Source organism: Leuresthes tenuis, unplaced genomic scaffold, assembly GCF_036924035.1.
Source record: "Leuresthes tenuis unplaced genomic scaffold, fLeuTen1.0.hap1 SCAF_2, whole genome shotgun sequence".
Classification (NCBI taxonomy): Eukaryota; Metazoa; Chordata; class Actinopteri; order Atheriniformes; family Atherinopsidae; genus Leuresthes; species Leuresthes tenuis.
In genome coordinates this window covers 13,749,791-13,776,660 of record NW_027325356.1, presented here as the reverse complement: position 1 = coordinate 13,776,660, position 26,870 = coordinate 13,749,791, and the positions used below count along the sequence as shown (strand labels likewise).

The 26,870-nt window shown below is 42.2% G+C and overlaps 1 protein-coding gene across 3 annotated transcripts in view; it reads left to right on the top strand.

Annotated features, from left to right (window-relative positions):
- The window catches only part of trpm7 (transient receptor potential cation channel, subfamily M, member 7), a 35,856-nt gene extending 9,801 nt beyond the window's left edge, over positions 1 to 26,055 (top strand). Inside the window, exons 4-40 of one of the 3 annotated variants that reach the window (XM_072380256.1) lie at positions 81 to 288; positions 505 to 718; positions 1,881 to 2,005; positions 2,093 to 2,264; positions 2,542 to 2,716; positions 3,821 to 3,944; positions 4,760 to 4,832; positions 6,153 to 6,253; positions 6,697 to 6,831; positions 6,926 to 6,979; positions 7,069 to 7,209; positions 7,465 to 7,599; positions 7,720 to 7,997; positions 8,099 to 8,327; positions 8,831 to 8,986; positions 9,085 to 9,228; positions 10,948 to 11,076; positions 11,301 to 11,552; positions 13,025 to 13,199; positions 15,428 to 15,560; positions 15,778 to 15,956; positions 16,089 to 16,221; positions 16,633 to 17,900; positions 18,315 to 18,403; positions 19,710 to 19,806; positions 19,889 to 19,965; positions 20,116 to 20,153; positions 20,270 to 20,298; positions 20,808 to 20,861; positions 21,343 to 21,387; positions 21,598 to 21,663; positions 22,203 to 22,486; positions 22,603 to 22,685; positions 23,490 to 23,695; positions 23,936 to 23,987; positions 24,089 to 24,195; positions 25,588 to 26,055. In XM_072380256.1, the coding sequence (XP_072236357.1) occupies positions 81 to 288; positions 505 to 718; positions 1,881 to 2,005; positions 2,093 to 2,264; positions 2,542 to 2,716; positions 3,821 to 3,944; positions 4,760 to 4,832; positions 6,153 to 6,253; positions 6,697 to 6,831; positions 6,926 to 6,979; positions 7,069 to 7,209; positions 7,465 to 7,599; positions 7,720 to 7,997; positions 8,099 to 8,327; positions 8,831 to 8,986; positions 9,085 to 9,228; positions 10,948 to 11,076; positions 11,301 to 11,552; positions 13,025 to 13,199; positions 15,428 to 15,560; positions 15,778 to 15,956; positions 16,089 to 16,221; positions 16,633 to 17,900; positions 18,315 to 18,403; positions 19,710 to 19,806; positions 19,889 to 19,965; positions 20,116 to 20,153; positions 20,270 to 20,298; positions 20,808 to 20,861; positions 21,343 to 21,387; positions 21,598 to 21,663; positions 22,203 to 22,486; positions 22,603 to 22,685; positions 23,490 to 23,695; positions 23,936 to 23,987; positions 24,089 to 24,195; positions 25,588 to 25,700 (6,073 nt within the window). In that variant the 3' untranslated portion in view covers positions 25,701 to 26,055. Of the gene's footprint in view, positions 1 to 80; positions 289 to 504; positions 719 to 1,880; positions 2,006 to 2,092; positions 2,265 to 2,541; positions 2,717 to 3,820; positions 3,945 to 4,759; positions 4,833 to 6,152; positions 6,254 to 6,696; positions 6,832 to 6,925; positions 6,980 to 7,068; positions 7,210 to 7,464; positions 7,600 to 7,719; positions 7,998 to 8,098; positions 8,328 to 8,830; positions 8,987 to 9,084; positions 9,229 to 10,947; positions 11,077 to 11,300; positions 11,553 to 13,024; positions 13,200 to 15,427; positions 15,561 to 15,777; positions 15,957 to 16,088; positions 16,222 to 16,632; positions 17,901 to 18,314; positions 18,404 to 19,709; positions 19,807 to 19,888; positions 19,966 to 20,115; positions 20,154 to 20,269; positions 20,299 to 20,807; positions 20,862 to 21,342; positions 21,388 to 21,597; positions 21,664 to 22,202; positions 22,487 to 22,602; positions 22,686 to 23,489; positions 23,696 to 23,935; positions 23,988 to 24,088; positions 24,196 to 25,587 lie in introns of those variants that run through there. The other 2 variants (XM_072380257.1, XM_072380258.1) reach the window with 2 other exon arrangements.
- The last annotated feature ends 815 nt before the right edge of the window (positions 26,056 to 26,870 follow it).

The window sequence follows — 26,870 nt, the reverse complement described above, 5'->3', positions numbered from 1 at the left end:
TGTCATATGATCTGCTTCATTCTGTCTTTTTGTGCCATTAAAAACAATGTGTCTGTTGTTGTTGTTTTTTTAACCTGAAGGTGCTGCTGCGGGCGGCTGGTGCGGCAGCATGTTGGCTTCACAGCCAGCTTGGCCACAAAATATTCAGACATGAAGTTGGGTGAAAATCCCACCGTGCCCATGCCCGAGCTGGAGAAGTGGTCAGTGGAAAAACACACGGAGGCGAGCCCCACTGATGCCTATGGTGTCATCAACTTCCAGGGAGGGTCTCACTCATACAGAGCCAAGGTATAAGGGCATATTGTTGCTGCTCGTTAGCACGTTTTTTTTTTTTTGGTTTGTTTTTCAGTAATTTTACTATTTGTTGATAGAACACATTTGAAATCCAATGAGTCAATATTCTGTCTGGTTTCTGCTTCAGCAATATGAAATCACGATGGTTCTTTTTTTATTTGTTCATGGCAGCATTCTCGTTCTTTTTTTTGTCTGTGCGAACGTGAACAGTACGTGCGTTTGTCCTATGACGCTCGGCCCGAGAGCATCCTGCGGCTGATGCTGAAGGAGTGGCACATGGAGCTTCCCAAGATCCTCATCTCAGTCCACGGAGGAGTTCAGAACTTTGAGCTGCACTCGCGCATCAAGCAGGTGGTGGGCAAGGGCCTCATCAAAGCTGCAGTAACCACTGGCGCCTGGATTCTCACAGGAGGGGTCAACACAGGCATGTAGTCTGAAAGGGAAAATGTTATCTTTCACATCAGGTTGAAAGTGCAGGGTTTCCCTACTGGTTGGGTTGTTTCTACGGGGCTTTTGGAGGGGAATTCAGTTTTAAACTAGTACAGTTTGTGTGGATGTGTGAGGACTCTACAGTTTTGTTTGCAGGAATCTACCATCATTAATTGTTCACTTGCTTTAAAAAGCTTTTATCTTCTCTATATCTAAATCACCCGCAAGCCAATCTGTGGGCTAGTGAAAAAGACGGTGCCAGCAGACATGTGAGCGTCTTCAGAGTAATGCGTCGTAACGTCCCAGAAACCATTCTGTTTTCAAATAGGGGGGAAAATGAGACTTTTACTGCCTGTAGAAGGGGAAGTCAACATGAGCACTGCTGTGGTTGGTGTTCCTACCCATAGGCGTCACAGCTTTGCTTTGCGTCAGTTACTCTTGTTGTTCTTGATTGACTAAAAAAATAAATAAAAATAATTTTATGTTCGTGAACTCATTAAATCAACAGACTCTGCATGTTTTTTAGAATTATATTTGATATTATAACTATATCTGAATAAATGTAGGAACCAGATAACCCTGTCCTATTATAAATATTCATAGATGTATAATGTGGTGGTGGTGGGTGGGGGAGGGGTGCTTACATTGACTTTGTACACGCACACACACAGCCCCTATAAGAGTGATGCGCTGATGTAGCAGAAGTTGTAATACTGGCCTCTAAGCATGTCATTTTGCCGTGAGTCGCGGCTGAGGTGTGTCTGCAGCCACAGCATGGCGTTAAGATGCTGTGGTCTGATCATAGTGTTTAAGTCATTACTCACAGGGTCAATTACTCAGACCAGTGATTACTTTTAATGCCTCATTGGCACCCTGGCCAGCTGGGATGGTCTCCTAGCTCACAAATTACAGCTGAATCTATGAGATCCATTAGCTGAAGATTGTGGTTCATAAACAACTCTGAGACAAATGCATGTTTTAGATTTGTCCCACGGCAGCATTTTGGTCATTTACAGCTCCAGTTTTCGGTCTACTTTTACAGATTTTTCAAGAAATACTCTAGTTACTTTTGACCATTTTAAACAAGATGAAGTGAAAGAAAAACTCCTTTTTAAAATGTACTTGTTTTTTTTTTCTGAAATGCATCCATCCCAAAGGTGTGGCAAAACATGTGGGAGACGCTCTTAAAGAACACTGCTCAAGATCATCGAAGAAAATTTGCACTATCGGCATCGCACCCTGGGGAGTCATTGAAAACCGGAGCGATCTCGTTGGCAGAGATGTAAGAGAAAACTCCTCAAATATGGATGGGATTCATCTGAATCTGCCCCTTCTCACCTCTTAACGGCTCCTCATTTCTCCACCGCAGATCGTGGTTCCTTACCAGACACTGCTAAATCCTCTAAGCAAACTAAATGTTCTCAACAATCTGCATTCCCATTTCCTGCTGGTGGATGATGGGACGGTGGGAAAGTACGGAGCTGAGGTGAAACTGCGGCGCGACCTGGAGAAACACATCAACCTACAAAGGATACATGCACGTAAGAAAAGCAACAATCCAATCGTTTCCGTAGCAGCGATCAGGTGTGTCCGATATAAGGTTGGCTAAAAAAAATTTTTTCAGAGATCTTTTCATTGTCCAAATGAATAAAATCACTGAAATTAATCGCTTGCGTGGGAAAATAGATCTGACAATTGGGCCTCAGAAAGACTATATCATTATTAAGCTTAAAGTATTTAGGCAGGATATATTATTGGTGCTCTGTCTGAACATCCAGGCTAAATGTGATGTGTTGGCCATTCTGTCTATTCTCCCAGGAATTGGTCAGGGTGTTCCTGTCGTGGCGCTGATCTTTGAGGGCGATCCCAACGTGATCCTGACTGTGCTGGAGTACCTTCACGAGAGCCCTCCGGTCCCAGTTGTGGTGTGTGAGGGGACCGGCCGTGCTGCTGACATCTTGGCCTACGTCCACAAGCAGACGGAAGAGGGAGGGTAGGTTAACTACACACTGAGGACGAGGCCTGAGCAGCAGAAAGCAAACGAGGGCAAATAAAGGAAGAGCACATGCTGACTGTTGAGTCACTGTCATTTATTGAAGGCATTCTGGCGTCCGCATGGTCAGATTCATCCTAAAGTACCACAAGTGATACCCATATGTTCCATAATGGAAAAACTCAAATTGGTTACTTATGGTTACGTTATTTTTTCGATAACATTTCAAACCCTGAAATTAGGGACCTTTTTTATTTTTATTTTTTTATTATTATTTTTTTTAATAAAATGATTGCTGTGCCTAAATCCATCCGTCCATCCATTATCTGCCGCTTCTCCGGGGGTCGGGTCGTGGGGGCATCAGCTTGAGCAGAGAAGCCCAGGCGTTCCTGTCCCCGGCCACTTCCTCCAGCCTCCAGAGGCGTCCAGGAGCCATCCTAACCAGATGCCCGAGCTACCTCTTTTGGCTCCTCTCGATGCGGAGGAGCAGCGGTTCTACTCCGAGCCCCTCCCAGATGACCAAGCTTCTCACCCTATGTCTAAGGGAGAGCCCAGACACCCTGCGGAGGAAGCCCATTTCGGCCGCTTGTATTTGCGATCTAGTTGTTTCGGTCACTACCCACATTCCGGCTCAGATCCTTCTTCACCGCTGCGCCTAAATGTTTTATGTATATTTAAATTGAGTTAAAGCCCTGAGCAGGTCACCACGGTTGCTGGTACAGTCGGCTATCATTTAAAAACTTTTGTGATGTTCTGCAGAGCCAGAGTTATGAACATTGCACAACTGTCTAAATATGATACAAGCTAAAAGATAAACTGTAGGACTGATGGTCATATAAACAATGTTAGAATGAGCTGATAAAGACTCAAGCTTACAATGAAATACTTACTTACTTTGAAATCATACTTAAATAAAATCCATTCTAAGGAATATTTTGTGTGAAGTATTACTCGGTGATGAGTACATTATATTTACATGGCTACAAAAAGGGAAATCATTGTCAGAGCAACTTAAACTGGACTCTAAAATGGATTAGATGAAACGTTTTCAGGTCAGTGTTTGATGAGTGTGACTAACCGTGTTGTGCTGTGATCATTCCACAGCGGTCTTCCCGATGGAGTGGAAACGGACATCATTGCAACCATCAAGAAAACGTTCAACTTCAGCCAGAGCGAGGCCATCCGTCTCTTTCAGACTCTGATGGAGTGCATGAGGAGCAAAGAACTGGTAAACTTTTGCACATTTGCTTTATTTTTTTAAATTTCACTTGTCAGTTGCAGTGAGTCCAGCTGTGAAATCAATTCAGAAACATTATGTAACTGATTAGAAACTGAACATTTCCCACGTGAGAAGAGAGTGCCAACGGTTCAACTTTCAAGTAAAGTTACGGTTCTCAAGCTCTTACACCGTGGGAGTATAATGTTGCCACAGAGTCGGATGCTTGGCTGTGGACTATAACCATGCATTTCTTTGGTGTGTTTGACTGCAAATTTGCAACATAAAACTTAGCTTAATTGTTTTTTTTTCTTTCTCTTTATACTGAAGAAATCTCATGAATCTCAACCAAACTGCAGAGCAGCTGAGGACAGTTTGATTTCTATTTTGAAGCACATTTATAGGGGCTTTTTTGGTAATGATTGTATAGATAATCATATAGTCAGAAAGGGAAAGTTGTGCAGGATCCTAAAATTTTCCAAAAGTATTAATTTTATATGTAGAGACTGTCTGAATCCAAACTCTGAGGAAATCTGCAGTTCATCTCTCACATCCCCCCCCCCCCCCGTCCCCCCTGGAACGCTCTCATGCCCCCATCGGTTAGAAAACAAAAGGAACTAGTTTACCCTCTATCACGGAGATTACTAAAATCACTTCTTTCACATCTGATTTGACAAATTTACTGCACGACTCCTAATCTAATTGACAACAGCTGGTGGTTCTACTGTGAGTAGAGCAAACTGCTGCCATGGGGAAACGACTTTGAACATCTGGATAATGTCTGTGGGAACCCGATGATGAGTGCTCTCTTGTTTCTTGGAAAACAGATCACTGTGTTTGACATCAGCTCAGAGGAACACCAGGACATTGATGTAGCCATCCTGAGGGCTTTACTTCAAGGTTTGTAGATGCCTCCTTTCTAAAACTTTGTCCTCCAACGTCTTTAATAAAGGAACTTGGAGTTTGTCACGAAAGTTTGATTAAGTCTATTCATATGCTGCAGTTGTTGGCATTGGGAGTTAAGATTTCAATACCTCATGTTTTCTTTCTGATATAGATATGCTTTGAGAACTCGCTTCCCCCTGGGTGCCCCTCTCTTTCTGCTTCTGAGGAGATCATGTTGCTCACATTCACATGGGCTCTTTATTACAACACTGTGCCCCTTGTCTCTTGATCTTATCCTCCTTCTCTTCTCTGCTGTCCTTTAGGCCCTCTGTCGTTTTTCTATTGTCAAAATGAAGCAACACTAACACTCTTGTACTTCTTACTAAGACACAGCTACTCTTCATGTCAACTCGGGAACACATGCTTTAGCTAAAAGAGGGTTTTTGTACTGAATGTAGGTTGGTGTAGCACATTTTTGCTGCTTGTTCACCCTCATTCCATTCAACTTGGAATCTTTAAGTGCCTAAAACTGATCGACGGTTCAGAGAAACGAGTTTAGACACTAAAGAAAACTCCCTTTTCTGTTCCTGAGGTGCATGCTTCGAACATATTTATCAGTCTAAGGTGCCGTCATCTTGCAGCTCATCCTCAGAATGACTCTAGAAAAGCTTTCAAGCCTTTTAAAAGTACTGAGTGTTGCTTAGAGGATTTTCTTTTTTTCCACTAAGCTGCAAATCATTTTGCAGACTGTACATTGAATGGGGAATTTTGGAGAGATGCCAGAGATGCCATCACTTTCATTTGAAGTGGGGCTGGGTGAAGCTGTATGATTAGACGGGGCGTCAGCGAGCGGCCAATGTGCTCTTAGTTTTTTCTAACATTCATTCAAATTATTTTAGGTTTGAGTTATAGCTAAATATCTTTTTATTGTACCGAATAAACTCAAACGAGTCTTATTTTTTTACATTGAAATTTTAAGCAGACGGCTAAAGCCAGCTGAATACTGGATTCCCCCGAGATCCTTTTTGACAACCAGTCAATCAGCTCTGTTTGCTCTGATTATTACCATTTGAATCAAATGGCTCCCGGAGGACAACCGGGCTGATAACTCTGGAAGAGACCAGCAGACTGAGCAGGGATTTACTTTGTAGTCTGATCTGCTCTGCTGCTGTATTTGTGTGTAATTGACTGTATTACTGCTCTGTGCCTGCTCTAACCCCCTCTAATCCTGCTAGCTGGCCAAAAGGAAATGCACAGTTAATATGATTTTACTTGCGTGTGGATTAATGTGTGTCTGTGCGTGCGTTGACCCATGTCTGTACCTGTGTATTTCAGGCACGAACGCATCAGCCTTCGATCAGCTGGTCCTGACTTTGGCCTGGGATCGTGTAGACATCGCCAAGAATCATGTTTTTGTGTATGGGCAACAGCTACTGGTAAAGAAAAGTCACAAACTGTTTGTATGTGTGCATGAGCCACAGCTCCCAGGGATGTTTGCTTAGCTCAGCATAAGCTAGAAACCTTTGGACTCACCCAGAATGACCCCAAAGCCTCTGTTGGCCAGAGTTTGTGTTCTGAAGAGCCAGGGGACTGGGCTTGGGCAGGCTGCCACGAACTGCTTGTCTTGACTGTAACATGAACCCCATTACAGTTGTCATCATAAGCAGCCCTTTAGTGCCTGTGTTTATTTTTAAAACTGGAGGACTCCTGGCTCTTGCGTGAATGATAAGATGGATATTTATTTGTATGCTGTGTGTTTGTTGTGTTTAACTTGGCCATATTTTTGGTCTTCTCCCTCATTGTGTTTGTTTTATAAATAACGGTTTGCTTAAGAAAATATCCTTCATAACTGCATGTTGCTTTTTGTTTGTGCGTTTAGGTGGATTCTTTGGAGCAAGCCATGCTGGATGCACTAGTCATGGACAGGGTGGACTTTGTGAAGCTGCTCATAGAAAATGGCGTCAACATGCACCGCTTCCTGACAATCAATCGGCTGGAGGAGCTCTACAATACGGTAATCTGGTGCACTACACACCGGCCTGTGAGTTAAGGAGGGGAGCTGAGGAGAAGTTTGTTTTTGAGTGTCCTCTTTTATTATTTTATTTCAGAAACAACCTCCATACAACTCAACTCTCCTTCACCTGGTTAGAGATGCTAAACAGGTACTGGGTCTGTTTCTTATCCGTTCATAAGAACGCTGGCTGATCTGATGCAGAACCCTCTAAATATCAGTGTTTTGTGCCTTTTACAGAGTAATCTGCCTCCGAACTATAAAATCACGTTGATCGACATCGGCCTGGTGATTGAGTATCTGATGGGTGGGACGTACAGGTGCAACTACACCAGGAAACGCTTCAGAATCATTTACAACAATCTCCACGGAAACAGCAGGGTGAGTGAAAAGAGTAGCCATTTCTGGTGTTTAGTAGGTGAAGATGTGCGTTGATATTTTGATTTGATCCATATGTTTTGGGGAATTTTTCCATTGCTGGCAAACTTAAGGTATTTATTTAAAAAAACTAATGGTTAAGTATTAATGTTTTTCCTCCATCAGTGACTGTAGCAGTTGAGGAATTTTTTTTATCTTGAATCCTACCATTGTGTGGCATGAATCTGGTTTTTAAACACATTTCCATGTTCTGCACAGAGATCAGGGCGCCACTCAGCAGGTCCTGGTTCTCATTTGAGGAAAAGTCACGAGGCTTTTAGCATGCAGGCTGATAAGAAGGAGAAGACGAGGCACAACCACTTCATCAAGACTGCGCAGCCGTACAAACCCAAGGTGATCCCCTGCTATTCAGTGAAAGTAAAAGTAAAACCCGTGGAATGTCTCTGGGTAAAAGGGAAAAGTAATGTCTGCCCACTTCTCATCCTCCTTTGTTGTTCTTCTTTTCCCTGTCAGTTGGAGTCTACAGCTGAGCAGAATAAGAAGAGAAGCAAGGAGGAGATTGTGGACATCGATGACCCTGAGACGAAGCGTTTTCCATATCCTTTCAATGAACTGCTGGTGTGGGCAGTGCTGATGAAGAGGCAGAAAATGTCTCTTTTCTTCTGGCAGCATGGAGAAGAGAACATGGCAAAGGCACTGGTGGCCTGTAAACTGTGTCGCTCTATGGGATACGAGGCCAAGAAGAGCGACGTGGTGGATGATACCTCAGAGGAGCTGAAGGACTACTCAAAGTAAGGAGTTTTTATTTCTCCTTTTTGTAAGTGTCAGCTCTGAATTTCTCTTATATTTCGATAAAAGTAAGGTTTGAGCTAACATTGCTTATGTACATCAGTGACTTTGGAACGTTGGCGGTGGACTTGCTGGAGCAGTCATTCAGGCAGGATGAGACCATGGCCATGAAGCTTCTGACTTATGAGCTAAAGAACTGGAGCAACTCCACCTGTTTGAAGTTGGCCGTCTCCTCCCACCTGAGGCCCTTTGTTGCTCATACCTGCACCCAGATGCTGCTCTCAGACATGTGGATGGGACGACTGAACATGCGCAAGAACTCCTGGTACAAGGTTCATGCTCCATCTAGATTTTATTTTTGCTCAATTTATGTGCAATAATCACCAATTTCCTTCTAAAGTTTAAGAAATTCTTAAACAAAGAAACCGATCTGGAAAGTCTACCTCGATATATCAGTGTTTGGTCTTCATTACATCTTTTTCCCTGCAAGCATAGAGCATAGAATAGGTTTTCTTCTGTGTTTAGGCATTGTTGGTCATCAAAAGGTAGACTTGAATAGAAGAATGATAGACAGTTGTGTCAGTTTGTGTCAGTTTGCAGGTTTATTTCAATCTCAGTCATTGACGTAACCGAATCAAAAGATGTAATTAAATTGGTGAAAAGCAGGAGAATGTCAGCGGAGAGTCACACACAGTCCTTGTTTCTGGTTTCTCCTTAGATCCAGACTATGGCAGTAAAGCTCGTGGGGTATTTCTGTGTGTAATTCAAAGACTGTTAACAGAAATAGCCGCAGCCACCCACAGTAGTGTGTCTGTTTGTGTCCGTGTACCTGCAGGTGATTCTTAGTATCTTGGTGCCTCCTGCCATCCTGCTTTTGGAGTACAAATCTAAAGCAGAGATGGCTCACATCCCTCAGAGTCAGGATGACCACCAAATGACCATGGAGGACAGCGAACACAACTTCCAGAATATAGCTGAGGACATCCAGATGGTAAGCTGAATCTGAGGAAAAACTGTGAAATGTAAGAAAATGGTGACTCAAAGACTCTCAATACTTGACTAATTTGGGCTTCTTTAACCCCTCTGCAGGATGTTTTCAAGGAGTCCAGGTCCCAAGACCACATGGAGGCGAAAAGTGACATAGAGACACATGTCCGGTCCCGAAAACTCCCCTTAACCAGGAAAATCTATGCCTTCTACCATGCTCCTATTGTCAAGTTCTGGTCCAATACGGTATGGCAATTACAAGAAAGGGCGCACACACTTCATAATCGGAATATTCCTTTTCAGGCAGCTTATCTGGGTAAGAATCGGATTAAATGGACCCACAATGAGAAGATGTTTATACCCAAGAGAAGAAACTCAACATTTTTGTTGAAGTTCAGTATCGAAATTTTGTCTTTGCTCCATTAAACTTGACAGGAAATGTCCAAAATGTTTGGCCAGGAAACTTAACCTTCGCCTGGACAATAACCACTAACTCACCTGCTGGGAATTGGTATGAATAGTGTGAATTTCTACATGCTGCACATGTCGTCACCTCACCGGCAAGTTGAGATTTGTCAGAAAGAAGGCAGTGAAAGTTTATTTTAAAGACATTTTCTAAATATATTCTTGTGCACATGCACCCAGACTTTGCTCATTTTCTCTGAGGTTTATTTATATACACAAGCCCGAGGCTGGTTCTCAGGTGCCTGGGAGTCATCGCTGGGTTTTACCTAAAGATAGGGTTGTTTTTCAGGCTGTTCAAGACTGAGTGGTTCCGATAACATCACTGAACCAACTAGTCCGCGTAAAATAGCCTTCGCCCAAGCTTATCTACATCTGCTGTACCTGCTTCCATCCTGATTCCAGGACATCAATGCAACACTGCACCACTGACTAATGCGTCACCCATGGAAGATCGGCTCTTTTTTCTTTTTTCCATCAGTAGCTGAACCTTGACACGTGAAGCTGTGAACTTTGAAAAGTGCAGACCCGATCAGAGCTGCACCCAGAGACTTGATGCCTTTGTGAATGCTTTGTATTTTTTCCCACAGTCTGCTTCTTGGTTTACCTGCCTTTTTTTATTTTTTATTTTTTTCCTGATGCAAAAAAGAAGCTAAATGTAGTGCGTTCATCTACCATTGGGAAGCAGCTCTATATAATTTCTATGCTAGAAAAGTGTCTTTGTTCCTTGAGATCTCGGTTTCACATCAGAGAAACCTGGTAACACCGGCACATAGATTGTACACGTCCATTGAGTTCAAACTATTGCAATAAATGCCGTAAAATGTTAACCTGGGTTTGTGTCGGAAGTTAACCAAAGTCTGTAAAACATTCACACTCATCTTCAGGGAACGCGAGCGTCTGTACAAAATTTTGACAGCCGTTAATGGCAGAACGGCAGTGTCGCCTGTTGGGTTTTATGGTTAAAACCTTAGAAATCCAAGACGAAACAGCAGAAAACTAAGTGCTCAGTTAGAGAAAAAAAATTAAGAAAATAGTAGTAGATGTATGCTACTCATATTGTGGGCCAAATCACAGCTTTTGATAGTTGCTACAACGCTAACTGATGTAATGCTGCATTTGTGGCCAGTAGAGAAGAGATATACTGAGCTCTGAAGTTGGTGAGATTTTACAACAAATGTTCCATGAAACTGAGCAACAAGCAAAAGAGGCCCGAAATGAATTAACTTTTTCAGATTAACAACACTTATTGTATTGAGACATTCCTTTTGGGTTGTAATAAAATTGGGATGCATATAATTTGGGTGAAATGTTGTTTCAGCGTCTTCTGAAGCACCCCCCCTCCTCTGTGAGCTGGCTTTGTGGGGGACCTCATTTAGAGGCTCTTTGTCAACATAAGCTGGTCATCTTTTTTCATATTTCAGACACAGGCAGTTGGAAGAATGACAGAATTTACAGTCACAAGAGAATTAATTTATTTCTCCCCTTTGTTGTCTTTTTTAGCTCTTCTACCTGGGTTATTTGATGTTGTACACGTACGTTGTGCTGGTGAAAATGCCCGAATGGCCTTCTCCTCAAGAGTGGGTCGTCATCCTGTACATCTTCACCTCTGCTATTGAGAAAATTCGAGAGGTATGTGAAACGAGAGTCTTGCACACGTAAGGCTCTGCAGGTGACATTAACGGATGTGAAGAGTTTATATAACAACAGGAGACAGATGGTTATTTTTAAAAAGAAGCGTCTCTCTCACTCTGGTGCTTGAACCCATCAACCCCTGAGAGTATATATATATATATTTTTTTTAATCTTCCTTCATTTCACTTGTCTTCTCTACGGTTTCTCTTCCTTTTCGTCAGATGTTCATGTCTGAAGCAGGCAAAATAAGCCAGAAAATAAAAGTGTGGTTCAGCGACTACTTCAACGTGTCCGACTTTCTGGCCATTGTGACCTTCTTTATCGGCTTTGGCTTAAGGCTGGGCGGAGATGATGCCTTTGTCCCCGGTAGGACAGTTTACTGTCTCAATATCATCTTCTGGTATGTGCGACTCCTGGATATCCTGGCTGTAAACCAGCAAGCTGGGCCGTACGTCATGATGATTGCTAAAATGGTGAGTGGAGGAGGGGGGTTACTTACACAGAGGGTCATATTTACATGCATTGTGATTGCTTTCTGTATGTAAATGGGTCTAATGTAACTGTTACTTGCACTTCTTTCTCATATAATTGACCTTGAGGCGCACAGATTCGCAGATATAGATATTGCGATTGTTTTGACATTTATTTTCTCAGACATTTAACTCCTGAACACGACAGACGAGCAATAATATTGCTCTGCCTGTAGGTTGTTAGAAGCAGGTAACTCCTTTTAAAACTAGTGTTCGATGGTGTAAAAGATGACCTGCTCCATCAGGGTTTTTATCAAGGTGCTTCCATGTGTTGGTAATGAAGAAAATGAAAAAGCTCAAATAACAGAGCAATTCTGATGTTGTACATATTGTTGTGACCATATGAATCGCTCTTGATGTCTGGCCTCATTTGTTTTATAGTTTTTTGCCACTATTTTCAGGATTTGTTAGGTTTTCACATCAGTGTTCATGTTTTCACTTTGAACATTCACATTTAAACAGCATTTTTCATCCACGTGATGTTACCAGGTATTGTACCACACTACGTTATCCTGAGCAGCCCCATCAGTTTCACCACATACCGTGCTTCGTGCTTCTTTCTACTTGTATAACCTCTCAAATGATGGCAAACTTTGTAACCATGATTAATGAAGAAATGTGCTATTTTTTTTTTCTTCTTCTTCTTCTTCTTCTTCTTCTTCACTTGCTTTTCTTGCTGAGATTTCTACTAAATTTGTAGATGTGAAGCTAAAAGGCAACTAGCTTAGCTTAGTTTGGGTAAATTAACTGTCAAGCCTTCAGCCAAAGCTCAAATAATTCTTCTTACCATAATTTCTAAACCTTTTTTAAAACTTGTTTAATCCACCTTAAACTTCCTGAAGTCTAGCTATTGAACTTGGAGTTTTTGGTCTTTGTTAAGCTAGCTGCTTGCTAGCTATAGCTCTCTACTTTTTTTTTTATACGAGTATTAATTGTTGTGTGTGTAAATGTATTGTGTAGATGAAATAGCAGTGGAATGAATCTCTGCAAGAAAACAAAGCATTTTTCCCAACTTACCAAACTCCTCGTCGAACTACATTTAATCCAAACGTAGTCAACATGATGATCCATTTTGTACATAGTAATCATCAGAAATACTGTTTGCCCTGAGGATTTCAATACAGGCAATTTAGAAATTTGTACCCTGCAGCTGAAAGCATCAGTAAGTTTGTTTTATTTGTTTAACAATGGACATTAGACCAAAGCAAAGAACATTTTCCTTATTTGTTGAGCCAAAAGTAAAGAGATTTCACATGTGAGCAAAAATACTGAATTATTGCTGACCTGGGATCCTCAGAGTTGACGTATATACACTGAATATAAATAAGTATGCTTTTTATTTATTTATTTTATTGTTTCAGGTGAAGCTGACTCCATCAGTCATGTTGCCTTCACTCTTGTTATATCTTTTGCAGGTGGCTAATATGTTTTACATCGTGATAATCATGGCTATTGTCCTGCTGAGCTATGGTGTACCAAGGAAAGCCATTCTGTATCCAAATGAGGAGCCCAGCTGGACACTAGCCAAAGACGTGGTGTTTCAACCATACTGGATGATGTACGGGGAAGTGTATGCCTATGAAATCGATGGTAAGGACGATGAGGATGGGAGGGGAGAATATGAGGGTAAGGCCGGTTATATTCAAAGCCTCTCGCTACAGCATGACTGCTGATTGTCACTTGGCAAAAAAAAATAAAAAAGCTCTGAAAATCAAACCCGCAGTGCTCCCCCTCACAGTTTCTTTTGCACCACTGTTCCTGCCAGTGCAGGTCTGTCTGGGGAGGGCTGGACTTTTTGCATCACTGCAGCATCACAATAATCTGTCCTTATGAAAGGCAACAATTAAGTGATCGCCACTTAAGTCTTTTGAAGCTTAGGCAGAGGAAAACACTGCTGTGCTCCATGACCTGAGTTGGCATCCTGGGTTTTCACAAACCCCTGAAAGTTATCATGTGGTTTATCATTGGTTATATGAACAAGTTCATATCCGTGGAAGATGCCATAAAAAGTTTTTACGATTGGGACATAATGAAAATGTCGTGTGGTCCTGACCTGGTCCGACGGTTTGCAGCATTCATTTACGTACAGCTCTGTTAAAGTCCCACCACAGCATGCCAATCGGGTGGAAGTCTGGACTTTGTCTGGGTCATTGCAACACCTCAACTCTTTTCTTATTCAGCCATTGTGTTGCAGATTTGCTTCTGTGTGTGGGACCATTGTCCTGTTGCATGACTCGGTCTCTGCCGAGCTTTAGCTGTCAGACAGGTGGCCTCACGTTTGACACTAGAATACTTTGCTATAGTTTGCTAGAGTTCATGGTCAACTCAACTCAGGTCCTGTGGCTGCATGCCCAAATAATCACCCCCCCACCACCACGTTGAGTATTAGATATTTTGCCATAATGCTCAACACTGCATTAGGAGAGAAGAAGAAAAAACAACTCGTATCAGTACAAACTTATCTTCTTGGGTCCCAAGGACCGATTTCTTTTTACAGAAGAGAAGATTTCTCCTGGCTTTTGAACAATCAATGGTTGTTCAGTGTTTCTCTAGTTGTACATTTGTGAACTTTAACAATTATTATGCCAGCTGAGACCTTTACTCTGAGATGCAGCTCTTGGATTCTTTGCAGTTTCTCAGAGTATTGCAGGGTCTGACCTTGGATTGATCTTGCTGAGTCGTCCACTAATGGGAAAATTGGGAGCTGCTGTGTTTTTGGTTTTTTTTGTTTTTTTTTCCATGTAGAATGATGGACTCCAAATTGTTTGGAAATTGCCTCAGAACCCCTCCCAGATTGACAGGCAGCAACAGTCGCTTCTCTAAGATCACTGCCGACGTCATTCCTCTTTGGACCTGCCAGCAACCCGCCTAAACCTCTGCTTCTATAGATGTGCTCACACTTTCTCATGATCAGTTAATCTAATGCATTTGAGTAGTAGCACCTGCCTGTTGCTTTCTTCCTGTAGAAGCAGTAAAGGTGTATTTAAATTTTTCACACATTGCTTTTGTATTTTGGCTTTATTTTTGTTAAATACTGATACGTAATATGTAATGTTTTTATTTATATTTGTTCATCGGAGGTTTATTTTCCTCATTGTAAGACCATTAGATTTAAAAAATGATTATTTCCTGTTGGGTACAAGCTTTGAACCGAAAATAGATGTCATTTTTTTTCTCATGACTATATTCTCCCCTTGTGTTATAAAAAACACGGTTGTAGAGGATATAAACTAGACCTCAGTGGTCAGTTTTCAGTGTCGCGATCTGAGCAGTTTTTGTTCAGTTGTCCGATTTAAATCGGCTTTAAAATAAGAAACAGGCAATCGTCGACTCTTATCCTGATGATGTACCAGGCGGCAAACTCGGACAGAAACGGCTCTTAAATGTCATCGGGCAGAATATTGGAAGTCGATGCCTGGAAGGTAGAACATTTACAAAGTGCTTTACTGGCGTTAAACAAACGTTTGAATAGCCTATGAGTAGAAAAGCAATAAAAACAGCCATCGCTGTAAAAGACTTGTCAGTGTACCACATTGAGATGTTAAATTTGGAGACAAAGATTTGATAGACATCGGTACAATGTTGAGCGCACACAAAGCCTGAAGAGAAAAGCCTGAGTTGGCAAAGATCATAACCACCCTATAAACCTGTGACCAAGCCAGATGACTTAAAGAAGGCCTGGCTGTGCTCAACTTGCTTCATAGCACACACCACTAAATGTTTGAAAATCTACACATTGATGGTTTTTAGAGAGGGCTGCTGGATATGTGCAGGCTTTCAGGTATGCGTTCATTCTAACGGGTCCCATCTCTTCGCAGTGTGTGCCAATAACAGTGAACAGTCAGTGAAGCCCCTGTGTGCGGCAGGAGTGTGGCTGACTCCTCTCCTCCAAGCAGTCTACCTCTTTGTACAGTATATACTGATGGTCAACCTTCTCATTGCCTTCTTCAAGTAAGTGCACAATGTTTCAGTGTTTCATAACCCAGGAGGGGCTTAAGGTTTACCCTTAAAGGCTGTTTTAGTGGGATTCACCTGTTTGGCATTTTTCCAGTGTACTGATTCAGTTGGATTGTTGATGTTTTCTATGATAGGGAGTAGTTCCAATATCTACATTTTAAATGTGGCGGGCATTCATTTTTAAGTCATTGTTGGATGCTCTGTTTTACAGTAATGTATATCTGCAAGTGAAGTCCATTTCTAACTTGGTGTGGAAGTACCAGCGCTACCACTTCATTATGGCCTACCACGAGAAGCCAGTCCTCCCACCTCCCTTCATCCTCCTGTGCCATATATACTCCCTCTTCTGTATGTGCAGAAAGAGGAAGAAGGAGAGTACCTACGGACCAAGTAATTACACCCTTTTTTTTCTTTTTCTTTTTTTACATATCAAATATTTAAGAATTAGCTTTTCAACCAAGTGAACTCTGCATCAGGGGCAACTCCATTAGCACCAATCTGCTGCACTGTGCTTCTTTTCAGAGCTGTTTCTCACTGAGGAAGACCAAAAGAAGCTTCATGATTTTGAGGAGCAGTGTGTGGAGACATACTTCCATGAAAAGGATGATCAGTTTCACTCGGGGAGTGAGGAGCGCATTCGTCTTACCTCAGAAAGGTGGGACTGTTCTCAGCCATTTACGAAGTTATCCAAAACTTCAGGGATGTTTAAAATTGAATCTAAAAGTAGATTTTTGTCCGGTGAGAGGAGATTTACTTGGAAATTTTCGCTTCAGTGCTTTTTGTAATGCAACATTTAGATGCCTGTTTTTGTGTTTTTTTTTTTTTAGAAATGAGGTTTTTGAAGAGACAGGAAGGAGAATACATCACAAATTAAGTTCTGAACATGTCAATGAGCATTCTATGGACTCTTCAACTTGTAAATGTGATTGTATTAAATGACATTCAGTGAACTGACTAATGTGATTGAATGATTATGCCACAACGGATCACTGTAAAAGAAAACCTAAACAACAGCCAGTAACTCAAGTGGACCATGAAAATGACTGAAGCTCCTCTCTCTTTCCAGGGTTGAGACTATGTGTTTGCAGCTGAAGGAGGTCGGGAACAAGGTGAACTTTATAAAGCGTTCCTTGCATACATTGGATTCGCAGATTGGTCACCTGCAAGACCTCTCAGCTCTGACTGTGGACACACTGAAGACCCTCACAGCTCAGAGGGCATCGGAGGCCAGCAAGGTCCACACTCAGATCACTCGGGAGCTCAGTCTGTCGAAGAATATGGTCCCCAGCATTGCCCCTGCGCCACCAGACTCCAAATCATCAATGATATGCAAGCGCAGTGTGGGGGCCTACTTTGGGTCCTCTTTTTCCCAGGCTGGAGCCAACATAGCAGATTCTCTCTTTGGAATTGGTGCAGAGAGGGGGGCTGGGATGGAGAGTCGTCGGAGATTTGGGCCCAGCCCTGGAATAGAACAGGAGCTGGACCCCAGCATGAACCCAGCATTGAGTCCAGAGAGGAGGGGCTTGTTTGGGCTTGGACACCTTGCTGCAGAGGCTGGCTCCTCAGGCAGTGCCGGATCCAGTGCCTTTGTCCAAAGTGCTGCGGCCGTTTCCCCTCCGGAGCTGCGTCTCCGAGGCCACTCTCTCACCCGGAGTAAGCTGACCCGTCCACAAGAGCTACTGCGCCTTTCTGACTCGCCATCCAGCCTGCCCAATGTGCCCTCCCCTGGTGCTCAGTTCCACATCAGCAGCACCCCTTCCCAGCCCAGTGGCTCCAGCCACCCTGACCTTGCCCTGGCTGGCCTCTACAAGCAGCCCCTCCAGCAGGACAACATCTCTGTAGAGTTTGGGGCTTTTGTTGGTAAGTACAAGGGTGAGGCTGAATCTGATGTTGATGAGATAAAGGAGGAGGAGAAGTGTGTGTATCCTACTGTGGTTGTTATCTCTAAGAAACTGAGCTCTGCCCAGCCTGCCTGCTTGCCTGCTTGCACTGTTAAGCCTGAAAGCACAAAGGTGTTAAGAACAGGGGAGGGAGAGAGGGTTGTCAGTTGGGGGTATGTGAATGAGGCCTTCAGCGACGATGAGGGCCGATCCGGCGGAAATTCTACACACCCTGAAGTTTCCCTGGCTCCAGAGTCGCCATTGGAACACGACAACAGAAACTGTGGCCCGCCAGGTTGCACTCCAGCCCCTGTAGTGGTACCTAAAAGACCCCAGAGACGAAAACGAAGGCAGTGGGCCGAGTCAGGACCAGCGGCCTCCCACTGTGAGGGTCAGACGGGGTCAGAAGGCCAACGTGTCAAGAGGAACTTGGCCAGAAATTCAAACATAAGAGGTTTGACTTTTAGTGAGCTAAAGTTGAGGTCTGCATCTGCTGGGTGCTGGGGCCTGTTCATGTCCACATGAGGATTCTAATGGACTTTTCTGGTGCCTTCTCTCTTACTTTCTCTGCTCCGTCTGACTTAATTATTCTCTGTTGTCGAGGGTGCTGAGATTTTTTTTACAACAATGTGACTGAAGCATGAGTTAATGGTTGTTTTATTGAGGTTCTCAGCTGAATGACTAAGAGATTTCTGTTCTATTTTGTGATGTTTGTCAGGTGGAGGAGTTTCTCAGTAAGAATCAGCTGTTGGAGATGTAATTATTTCCCCATTGGTGGCGGTGGTGTATCCGGCTGTATTTTGTTTGTCTTACCCTGAATGATTGCATGAGATTTGTCTTTGTGACTATGGTATGTGTTTTGGTTTAGGACATAAAGACAGTTTGGATCTTCAGGACCTCAGGCCAAAAGAAACCTCTAGCAGACAACAAAGCCCAACCACACCAACCCGATCACAGGTGCGTGTGTGTATTATTTCCTGTCCTGAGTCCTTTTTTTTTAGGTGTTTGGAGTGTGTTGCTGACATACTTTGTCTCACTGCTCTTGCAAATGTCTTATAAGTTGGATTTCTGACCACCTGCTCTGTGGTGAGATGTCGAGCAAAAAGGGTCCAAAGTTAATATCTGCCAAGGAACAAATAAATGGGGGCCAATAGCCAATTGTCTGACAGAAAATCTAAGATTACAGCGCTGTTATTTTTAAGTTTTCCTTAAATAAACTAAAAAGACCATTTAATTATTATAAGTTCAGCAGATTTTATTCAGCCTAAATTAAAATTTACGCAGTGTCAGTACTGATCCTATGTAATACTTTGGAGCTAATAATACTTTAGTAATACTTTCTATATTACTAAAAAACTGTTACAGTTTCATACTGTAAACTCAGTTCTTTTGTAAAATCTGATCACATGAATGAACCTCAGACCGCTGCCTTCTCTGCGTTGACAGTTCGTCTCATGCAGCTCTTGATTGTCCATGATCAGAACTCGACAGATACAGGTCCCATGACTTGTTTTGTCTCACAGAAAGTATGACCTGTGGGTGTCGTCTCAGAGGAGGTGAACTCTACAGAGCACTGCTGCAGAAATGACACGTTATGTTGCTGTTTGCTTGGTGCCTTGAAAGTTTCCTCCGTTGCCACCATGATAATGAAATCGATGAAAAAGATTATCTCTACTCGTGTTTTTTCATCCTTTTCCCTCGTGCTTTAAGATTCCTTCGATGTAACTCTAAGCCTTTGTTAATTAGCCCCTCTTCTGTCTCCACCTCCCTGCCTGCAGCTTCAACTCTGCTCAAACGCACGGAGCTCTTCATCTTCGATGTTCCTAAACTGCTAATAATGTGCTGTTAAGGTTATATAACTCTTGCTGTGTCTGAAATCACTGGCTCCTCACTAAATAGCGATTGATAGTTTACAGTGTAGCATACAGGGGATGTAATGATGAGTTTACTGTCTTTAAACATCAGCTCTGAAAAGGTCCAACCTGCAAGTTGATTGGATTGTTCCTCAGGTTTGTTTCATATGAAACTGACTGTCTGGCACTTAAGTGTTGGCCTCTGTGCCAAATGATTCAGTGTGGAAGTGTCCGGCCTTCGTTTTGACTGCTTACTTCCCTCATGATCCCTGTTGCATATTTTAACCAAAGAAAGCCGTGTATGGGCATATTATCAGTAGAGATGGTCTTTTAACTGAAATGAACAACCTCACAGAATCTTCCACTAACTCATGTATTTCTGTATCTTTGTCTCCATCTGTGTGGTTCAGGCTCTGTCTGAAGGTCACGGTCTGATCCGAGCTGTTAACTCATACGCTGGCTTCACAGAGTTTGACAGAACCCCAGCTTATCTTCACCCCGAATCAAGTAGGTTCACAAAAGAACATTAGATGCTGTATGAAAAGAGATGATCTTACCGTGTTAATGCACAATGGTTGTGTTTCTGTAGCTCTGACAAAGAAGGACAGGAGCAGAGTTTCTGCTGAGGACATCCGGATCCATGAAGACCCCAGAGCTGCAGTACTTGTAAGAGCTGTGTGTGTATTTGTATGTGAGGGTGCAGGTGTACTTTTGTGAGTACAAAGAAGAAGTAAAAAAATAAATAAACGCTGTTTAGTTCATCTTTTTATTAACTGGTCCCTGTCATTGTTTAATATCTTCTGCTTTTGTTACCAGGAAAGAGTTCAGGTCAAATCGGCCCAAGCTAGCAGCATGTAAGTGTCGCCACATGTCCATATCTTTTCATCTCAGACTGTCTTTTCCTTCCAAAGACTCAGTCAAAGTCATGTCGGGTTAAAGCAGAGTCACTTACTTGTCTCTTCTCTCTCAGGAGGGCCCCCGGGGAAGAAACACTAAATGGTAAGATCTGGAGTTTCACTGAAGTGTCTTTTTGCTCAGTTTAGTTGTTGCCAGACTTCTCTGTCTGGACCGGCTGGTCCAGCAGCATTACATGAGAAATGACCTTCGATCTTTCACCTTTCTGAGCATCTTTTATGTGTGATGGAATGCAAACTGCGGCAGGCCTCCCCTGACCCATGACGACACTAAATGACATTCTTTCAGTTTTGTTCCACTGAAGAATTGTAATTTTGGTTTGGCTTCAGCAGTGTCCTTGTGTTGCTGAATACAATCACAGCAACCCAGAGGCAAGAGCTGCTCATGGCTGATGGAAACAAACTCATTCGTACAAAGAAAATGTAAAAGTTGAATCTGTGATGGTCTTAAAGTTTTAGGACTCCATTACAAATAATTGAAAGCCTGGACTTGCAGATTTTTGCATTGGAACTTGTTTAAAACTCTGTGTGGTACTTATTAGCGTGTTTGTCCCTGGATAAAAGCTTTACTGGGCTTTTCTTCTGTGGTTACAGCCGCAGTTTCTCTCTACATGCCACGTCCCACCCACCTCGGAGCCAGAAAAGACTGTGAGTTTAACTAACCCCAGCAACCGTTCATAAAGGTCTGCATATACCCAAAAACCGAGAGGACTACTGAAGTGCCAGTTTATTCGAATCATTCAGTATCTATTGACAGAACTTTTATTTTGGATTCAACTTTCCCGATATTCCCATTTGTTGCATTTCTGGGTTGTTTTTTTTCGTAGAAATGGAGGGACATTGTTACAGTTTGCATCTGTTACCTGATCTTCACTCAAACACAGCTCTCTGGGTCTCCATTCATGTTTTTATTACTATTTTTAACAGAAAGTTGTGCTGCCTTCTGCATCAACCTTTGGGCTGTTTCTTTAGGTGTTACACTGCCATCTACTGGTGGATGCTGGAATTTGTCTGCATTTTTCGTCCAGATCGTTTTAAAGTTATCAACACTGTGCATGTTGACTTTCTGACGCCGACCAAGTATACTGAAAATTGTGTAGATACATTAACAGCTACTTTGTTTCTGCAGCTATCGGCTCCCCGTTCAAACCCATGGAAAGCTATCAATACTCTGGTAAGATGGTCATTTAAGAGTAGACAGTATTGTAATGCATTTGTGTCCATATTTATTTTTATAAGATCCGAAAGGTGCATTTAGATGAAGTATCAACGTTTCACTGAAACAAACTGCATTGTTACGATATAGTTAACCTCCTGTTCTGCTGCTGTAGTTGTAACCGTTGTGTGTTGTTCATATTCTTTATTTTTCTCCTTCTTCTTGTAGCTGTGGAGCGCAACAACTTGATGAGGCTGTCTCAGAGCATCCCTTTCACTCCGGTGCCCCCCAGAGGTAAAAGTGGATTTTTGTTTTTTTTTCCCCTGACCTCTGTTACATTAGGCTGTACTGCTGGGGAAAAAATGACAGCAGGCAGTTGGAAAATGAGGAAGTATGGAGGCAGATAAGAGATTAGACTTCTGAACTTTTTCCATCTCATGCACCTGCCATTGTTTGTTTCACAGTGGAGCATGAACCAAATGTAAATGCTGCCTTTAGTGTTTCTTGTGCTCTTGTTTGCGGTTGTATTGGCTTGGCACTTATTGTGATTCTCGTCCTTGATAAAGTTGTTTAACAAAGGCAGGAACAAAAGCCCATTTCACACATGCACTGCTTTCCATTAATCATGTGAATTACAGCCCATGTGCCTTTCCTGCTCAAAACTAATAAGTTTCAGATCACTTGTAAGATGGCACACAACATGTGGAGTGCTGCAGTCACATTAACAGAGAAGCAGGGATTCAGTAGCACTGTTCTGACTTTCCTCTTCCATCCTACTGAAGGAAGTGAAATGCAGACTAATGACGCTGACCTTGTGCTTTGTGTTCCTCCAGGTGAGCCGGTGACTGTGTACCGCCTGGAGGAGAGCTCCCCCAACACTATCAACAACAGCATGTCTTCATGGGCTCAGCGGGGCCTCTGTGCCAAAATAGAGTTTCTCAGCAAGGAGGAGATGGGCGGAGGACTCAGAAGGGCCCTGAAGGTGCTCTGTACGTGGTCGGAGTACGACATCCTGAAACCTGGACACCTGTATATAGTCAAGTCCTTCCTTCCTGAGGTGGTACAAACATGGCAGAGCATCTACAAGGAGGACACCGTGCTGCACCTTTGTCTCAGGGTAAGAAACTCAGTGTTTTTTCAGTGTGTTTCCAGCTCTACTTTGTCACACTACATTGTCAGAGTTAGTTTTGGGAGGCATAAAATTGGCTTTAAATGGTTTCTCCCCCGCAACAGGAAATTCAACAACAACGAGCTGCTCAGAAACTGACATTTGCCTTCAACCAAATCAGGCCGAAGACGATCCCTTATTCACCGAGGTCAGCAGGCACCGACACATTTATCCTTCAACTCTCTTTCTGCTTTATTTTCATGTTGTTTTGTTCTTCTTTTTTTTTTTATCCTTTTATTATTATCTCAGAGTCATGATTATCAGAACCACAGCCTGTGGGATTCCAACACACCTCTCCTCTGATATACTGGAAAACCAGGTTTCAGCTCACAGAGCTACAATCATAGATACATTGCTCACTGCAGTGGGAAAGGCTTTTATTGGCACTTTTTAGGTGTCATACCCATGTTCAAAAACACTACTTTTGGTGTAAAAACGGTTTAATCAGAGCCCCAAGTGTTGTTTGTCTGAAACTGAGTATATTTGGGTCCTCACTCAGGAAATAGATCGTGTCATCATACGACCTCTAGTGTAACTTTTTTGGGATTGACGGTCAGCATCTACACCACAAACCTCCTCACACAGTATTTGTTAAGCAAATGTGTTTGGTTAGAATCCAAAATGTCAATATTATAGATTTAATCATCTCGTGTGAAGATATATGGGATGCAGTTTATGCTTTGCTGTTTTTAAGTTGAGCTGCTTTTGATTATTAAGAGACTTTTGAAATCTTCAAAGTGTCCTCAGGGCATTCTGCTCGGTGGTGTTCGGGTGACGAGAAAAAGTCTTTGCTTTCATTCCCAGTCGGCTCTACTGTCAGAAAATGTCAGAATATAATCTTAAAATTATAAATTTGGAGAAGAAACATTAATTTTTTCTCTTTTTAACCCTGAATGTGTTGTGTGCTGTGGGGCAATAACCTCAAACCTGAGCTTGAACATTCGGTGTCCAGGTTTCTGGAGGTGTTTTTGCTGTACTGCCACTCTGCTGGACAGTGGTTTGCCATAGAAGAGTGCATCACTGGAGAGTTCAGGAAGTTCAACAACAACAATGGAGATGAGATCGTCCCCACCAACCTCCTGGAGGAAACCATGCTGGCCTTCAGCCACTGGACCTACGAGTACACCCGCGGGGAGCTGCTGGTGCTCGACCTGCAGGGTAAGGCTGGCTCAGCTCTGCTCAGATTACTCAGGAGACACTTCTACACAACTTTACATTCAGCACATGGACGGGACATTTATTAAACAAGGAGCTGCACAAAGAGCTCGTTGTTTAAGGTTTGATTCTGATGTCCAGATGTTGTGTAGTTCATCGCTTCCCTGTTTTAAAGTTTAGGTGATGTTTACTCTCTTTAAAATCTTTGATAATGAAGCTCATGTTTGGTGTTTGCGTGTGTAGGCGTTGGGGAGATTCTGACGGATCCATCGGTTATAAAGAGCGGGGAAAAGGGGTGAGTCAGTGTTGTGATTCAGTATTGAGTTCGAGGTGGACTTAACGGGCTGCTTTTTGCGTCGGCTCTGGTCTTAATGGCGTCTGTGTGAGCCCCTGCAGATCTTATGACATGATATTCGGACCTGCCAACCTGGGGGACGATGCCATCAGGAACTTCCGTGCAAAACATCACTGCAACTCCTGTTGTCGGAAACTCAAACTTCCTGGTGAGAGCTGTTTTCTGTCTGCCGTTTGATTACTTTAACTTTCCCAAAACAATTATAGAAATACTCATAGCTTCATTCTTTGTGTAGTTTTTACAGAAAATAATTACAGAACTGTACAAAAGTCTTGATCCAGCCCTCATTTCTTTATATTTTGCCTCCAAGCAGTCTGACTTTCTTGTCATCTTTAGGCTCTCTGAAAGATCTCCACTTTTTCTATGGACATTTGCTGCTTTTTCCATTATTTTCAGTCCAGTCTTCGTAGCTGACAATTTTCATATGAATGCCATTTAATGTTCGTAAAGCCTCTTAACTCTGACCTCTGAATCATTCGAGTAATTAGAAAAGACACCGAACTTAGCAACAAGCCGATGTTTTTATTGTATCTTAATGCACTTTGTTACTAGCAGCCTGTCACAGACACAGTTTGTCTTCATTTTTATGATTGCAGCTGCAAAAATGGTGCATAAGATAACAGTTTAACAGGCAGGATATGTTATGTATTTACACCTAAAAAAAAAGGGGGTTATTTGAGCTACTGGCCAGAACTTTGGCACATCTCAGTACGGTGAGTGTGTCCTTAAAAAGTATATAAATAAATCCTTAAGATGTAGGCAAAGAGCTGACACAGGACCTGACAGACGTATGAGGCCCTTCAGTTTATCCATCTACTGAAGCCTCATCAGAAATGGTCTAAGAAAGCCTGGAGAACTATTCCGAAAGACTACTTAAAGAATAAAGGTGCTCATACCAAATTCTGACTTTCAAGCTCCTTAGAATTGTACAAACTGTTTTTTACTTTATAGACTGAATTTATATTGATGTTTGCACTTTTTCTATCAATATATATATATATATATATATATATAGAAATATATATATAGAAATATATATATATATATATATATATAGAAATAAGTGGTGTCTCAAGACCTTTAGACCGTACTGTAGAATTGTTTTTATTTTTTACTCTCTGAAAAAAAGACCCAAATAGATCACGTTTGCATAGTTTTAATCAGACGTTATCAATTAGAACATCAAAATAAGACGGCTGCGATGAGCCAAATCACGTTTCAGCAGATGTATTTTACACATCGTAGAAATCGGTTTAAGATAAGCACACAGGAATGTTTCCTCTTTGCTAGACGGATATGAGAACATCACTGTAGCCTTTGTATTGGTATTGAAATGTCACAGAGTACCGTAGACAACAGGAAAAACAAAGCTGCGGTCACAGATGCATGCCAAGTATTTAATGTCCCAACATCATTTGAACCTTTTTGGATGCCAAACAGCCAACGCCGTTGTAGTTTCCTTTCAAAACGTGTGAAAACTGACCTCAGTGTGGCCCGCACACCAGGTTTCACTTCATTTTGTTTAACTTTCTCGTCTCAGATCTGAAGAGGAACGACTACACACCAGATAAGGTGACGTTCCCACAAGAGGACCCTCCGAACCCAGGAGGTGGAGTCAAAGAGTCCCGCCAATCGATGAGATTGATGCTGTGATCCGAGGCACATTGCGCGTGTGTGTGTGTGCGTGCATGCGTGCGCGTGTGTGTGTGCGTGCGCGTGCGCGCGTTTGTGTGTGTGCATGCGTGTATATGAGGGGACAGGGTTCTGATCAATTTCAGTCACAGCCAAGGAGCAAGAAGGTGCACCTAATCAACTGGAAGCATCACCGCCGTGTTTCCATGGAAACCAGTGCATGCAGACTGCGTCATGTCTTTCGGTCCCACCAAAATGCTGTCGAACACAAATCACCCATCTTCACCTTTTGTTTTTAGTACACGGGGGAGGGAAGGTTTTAAAACATTTTTTACAAGTTCATGGATAAATAAATATATATATATATATAAGTAAATGTATTAAAAAAAAACTGGATTTATCTACAGGTACAGTGTCATTGCAGAGGGTTTATTTATTTTAAAGTTTGAGAAGTTGCCTTGTTTTGCCAAAAAAGAAAAAAGAACAAAACTTAAGTGCATTGTACATCTTTTCCAGCAGCTTCAGAGAGGAAAGCCTGCTGAGACGGAGTCGCTGCAGATTGCCACCTGATCGTTTTGTACACGGACTTGTATCACAACTTTTTGTCTCTTAGCTAATGAAAAGATACACATGGATTTGAAAATCTTGTAAAATATGGGCAGATTGCAATGCAACTTTTACAGAAAAATGTATGTAATTTTATTGTGTTGAAAGTGTGTCCACCAGAATACTGCTGATAGTTTTTATTGTTACAAAGGTACTATTACTATATCTTTGTCATCAACTGTTGTATGAGCAAATTTACAATCTAGTGTATCTTATAGATACAGTTATGTGGCATGAGCTGAGCAGATTGAGATATTTTATTCAGGGGAACTGACAGACATAAGGGTATTACTGCATACATTTTGTACTGGATCTCATTTTAAAGAAATAAAATGTAAATGATAAAAACAAAAAAAACTTGATTGTCTCTTAAATCTGAAAGAATTAAATGGACCAATAATCTAACTTTGTTAGATTCTATTTTTTTAAAAGCTCTTCAGAAACTATACTGCCAAACAATAGATGGTATTTTTGTTAATATTTAAACAACTGAATCATTCTAGCTGCAGACATAAAGGTCATAAACACTGAGCTCGTCCAGTGCGTCTACAACGCCGTTTCCATGCATACAGGTGCGGCGTATCC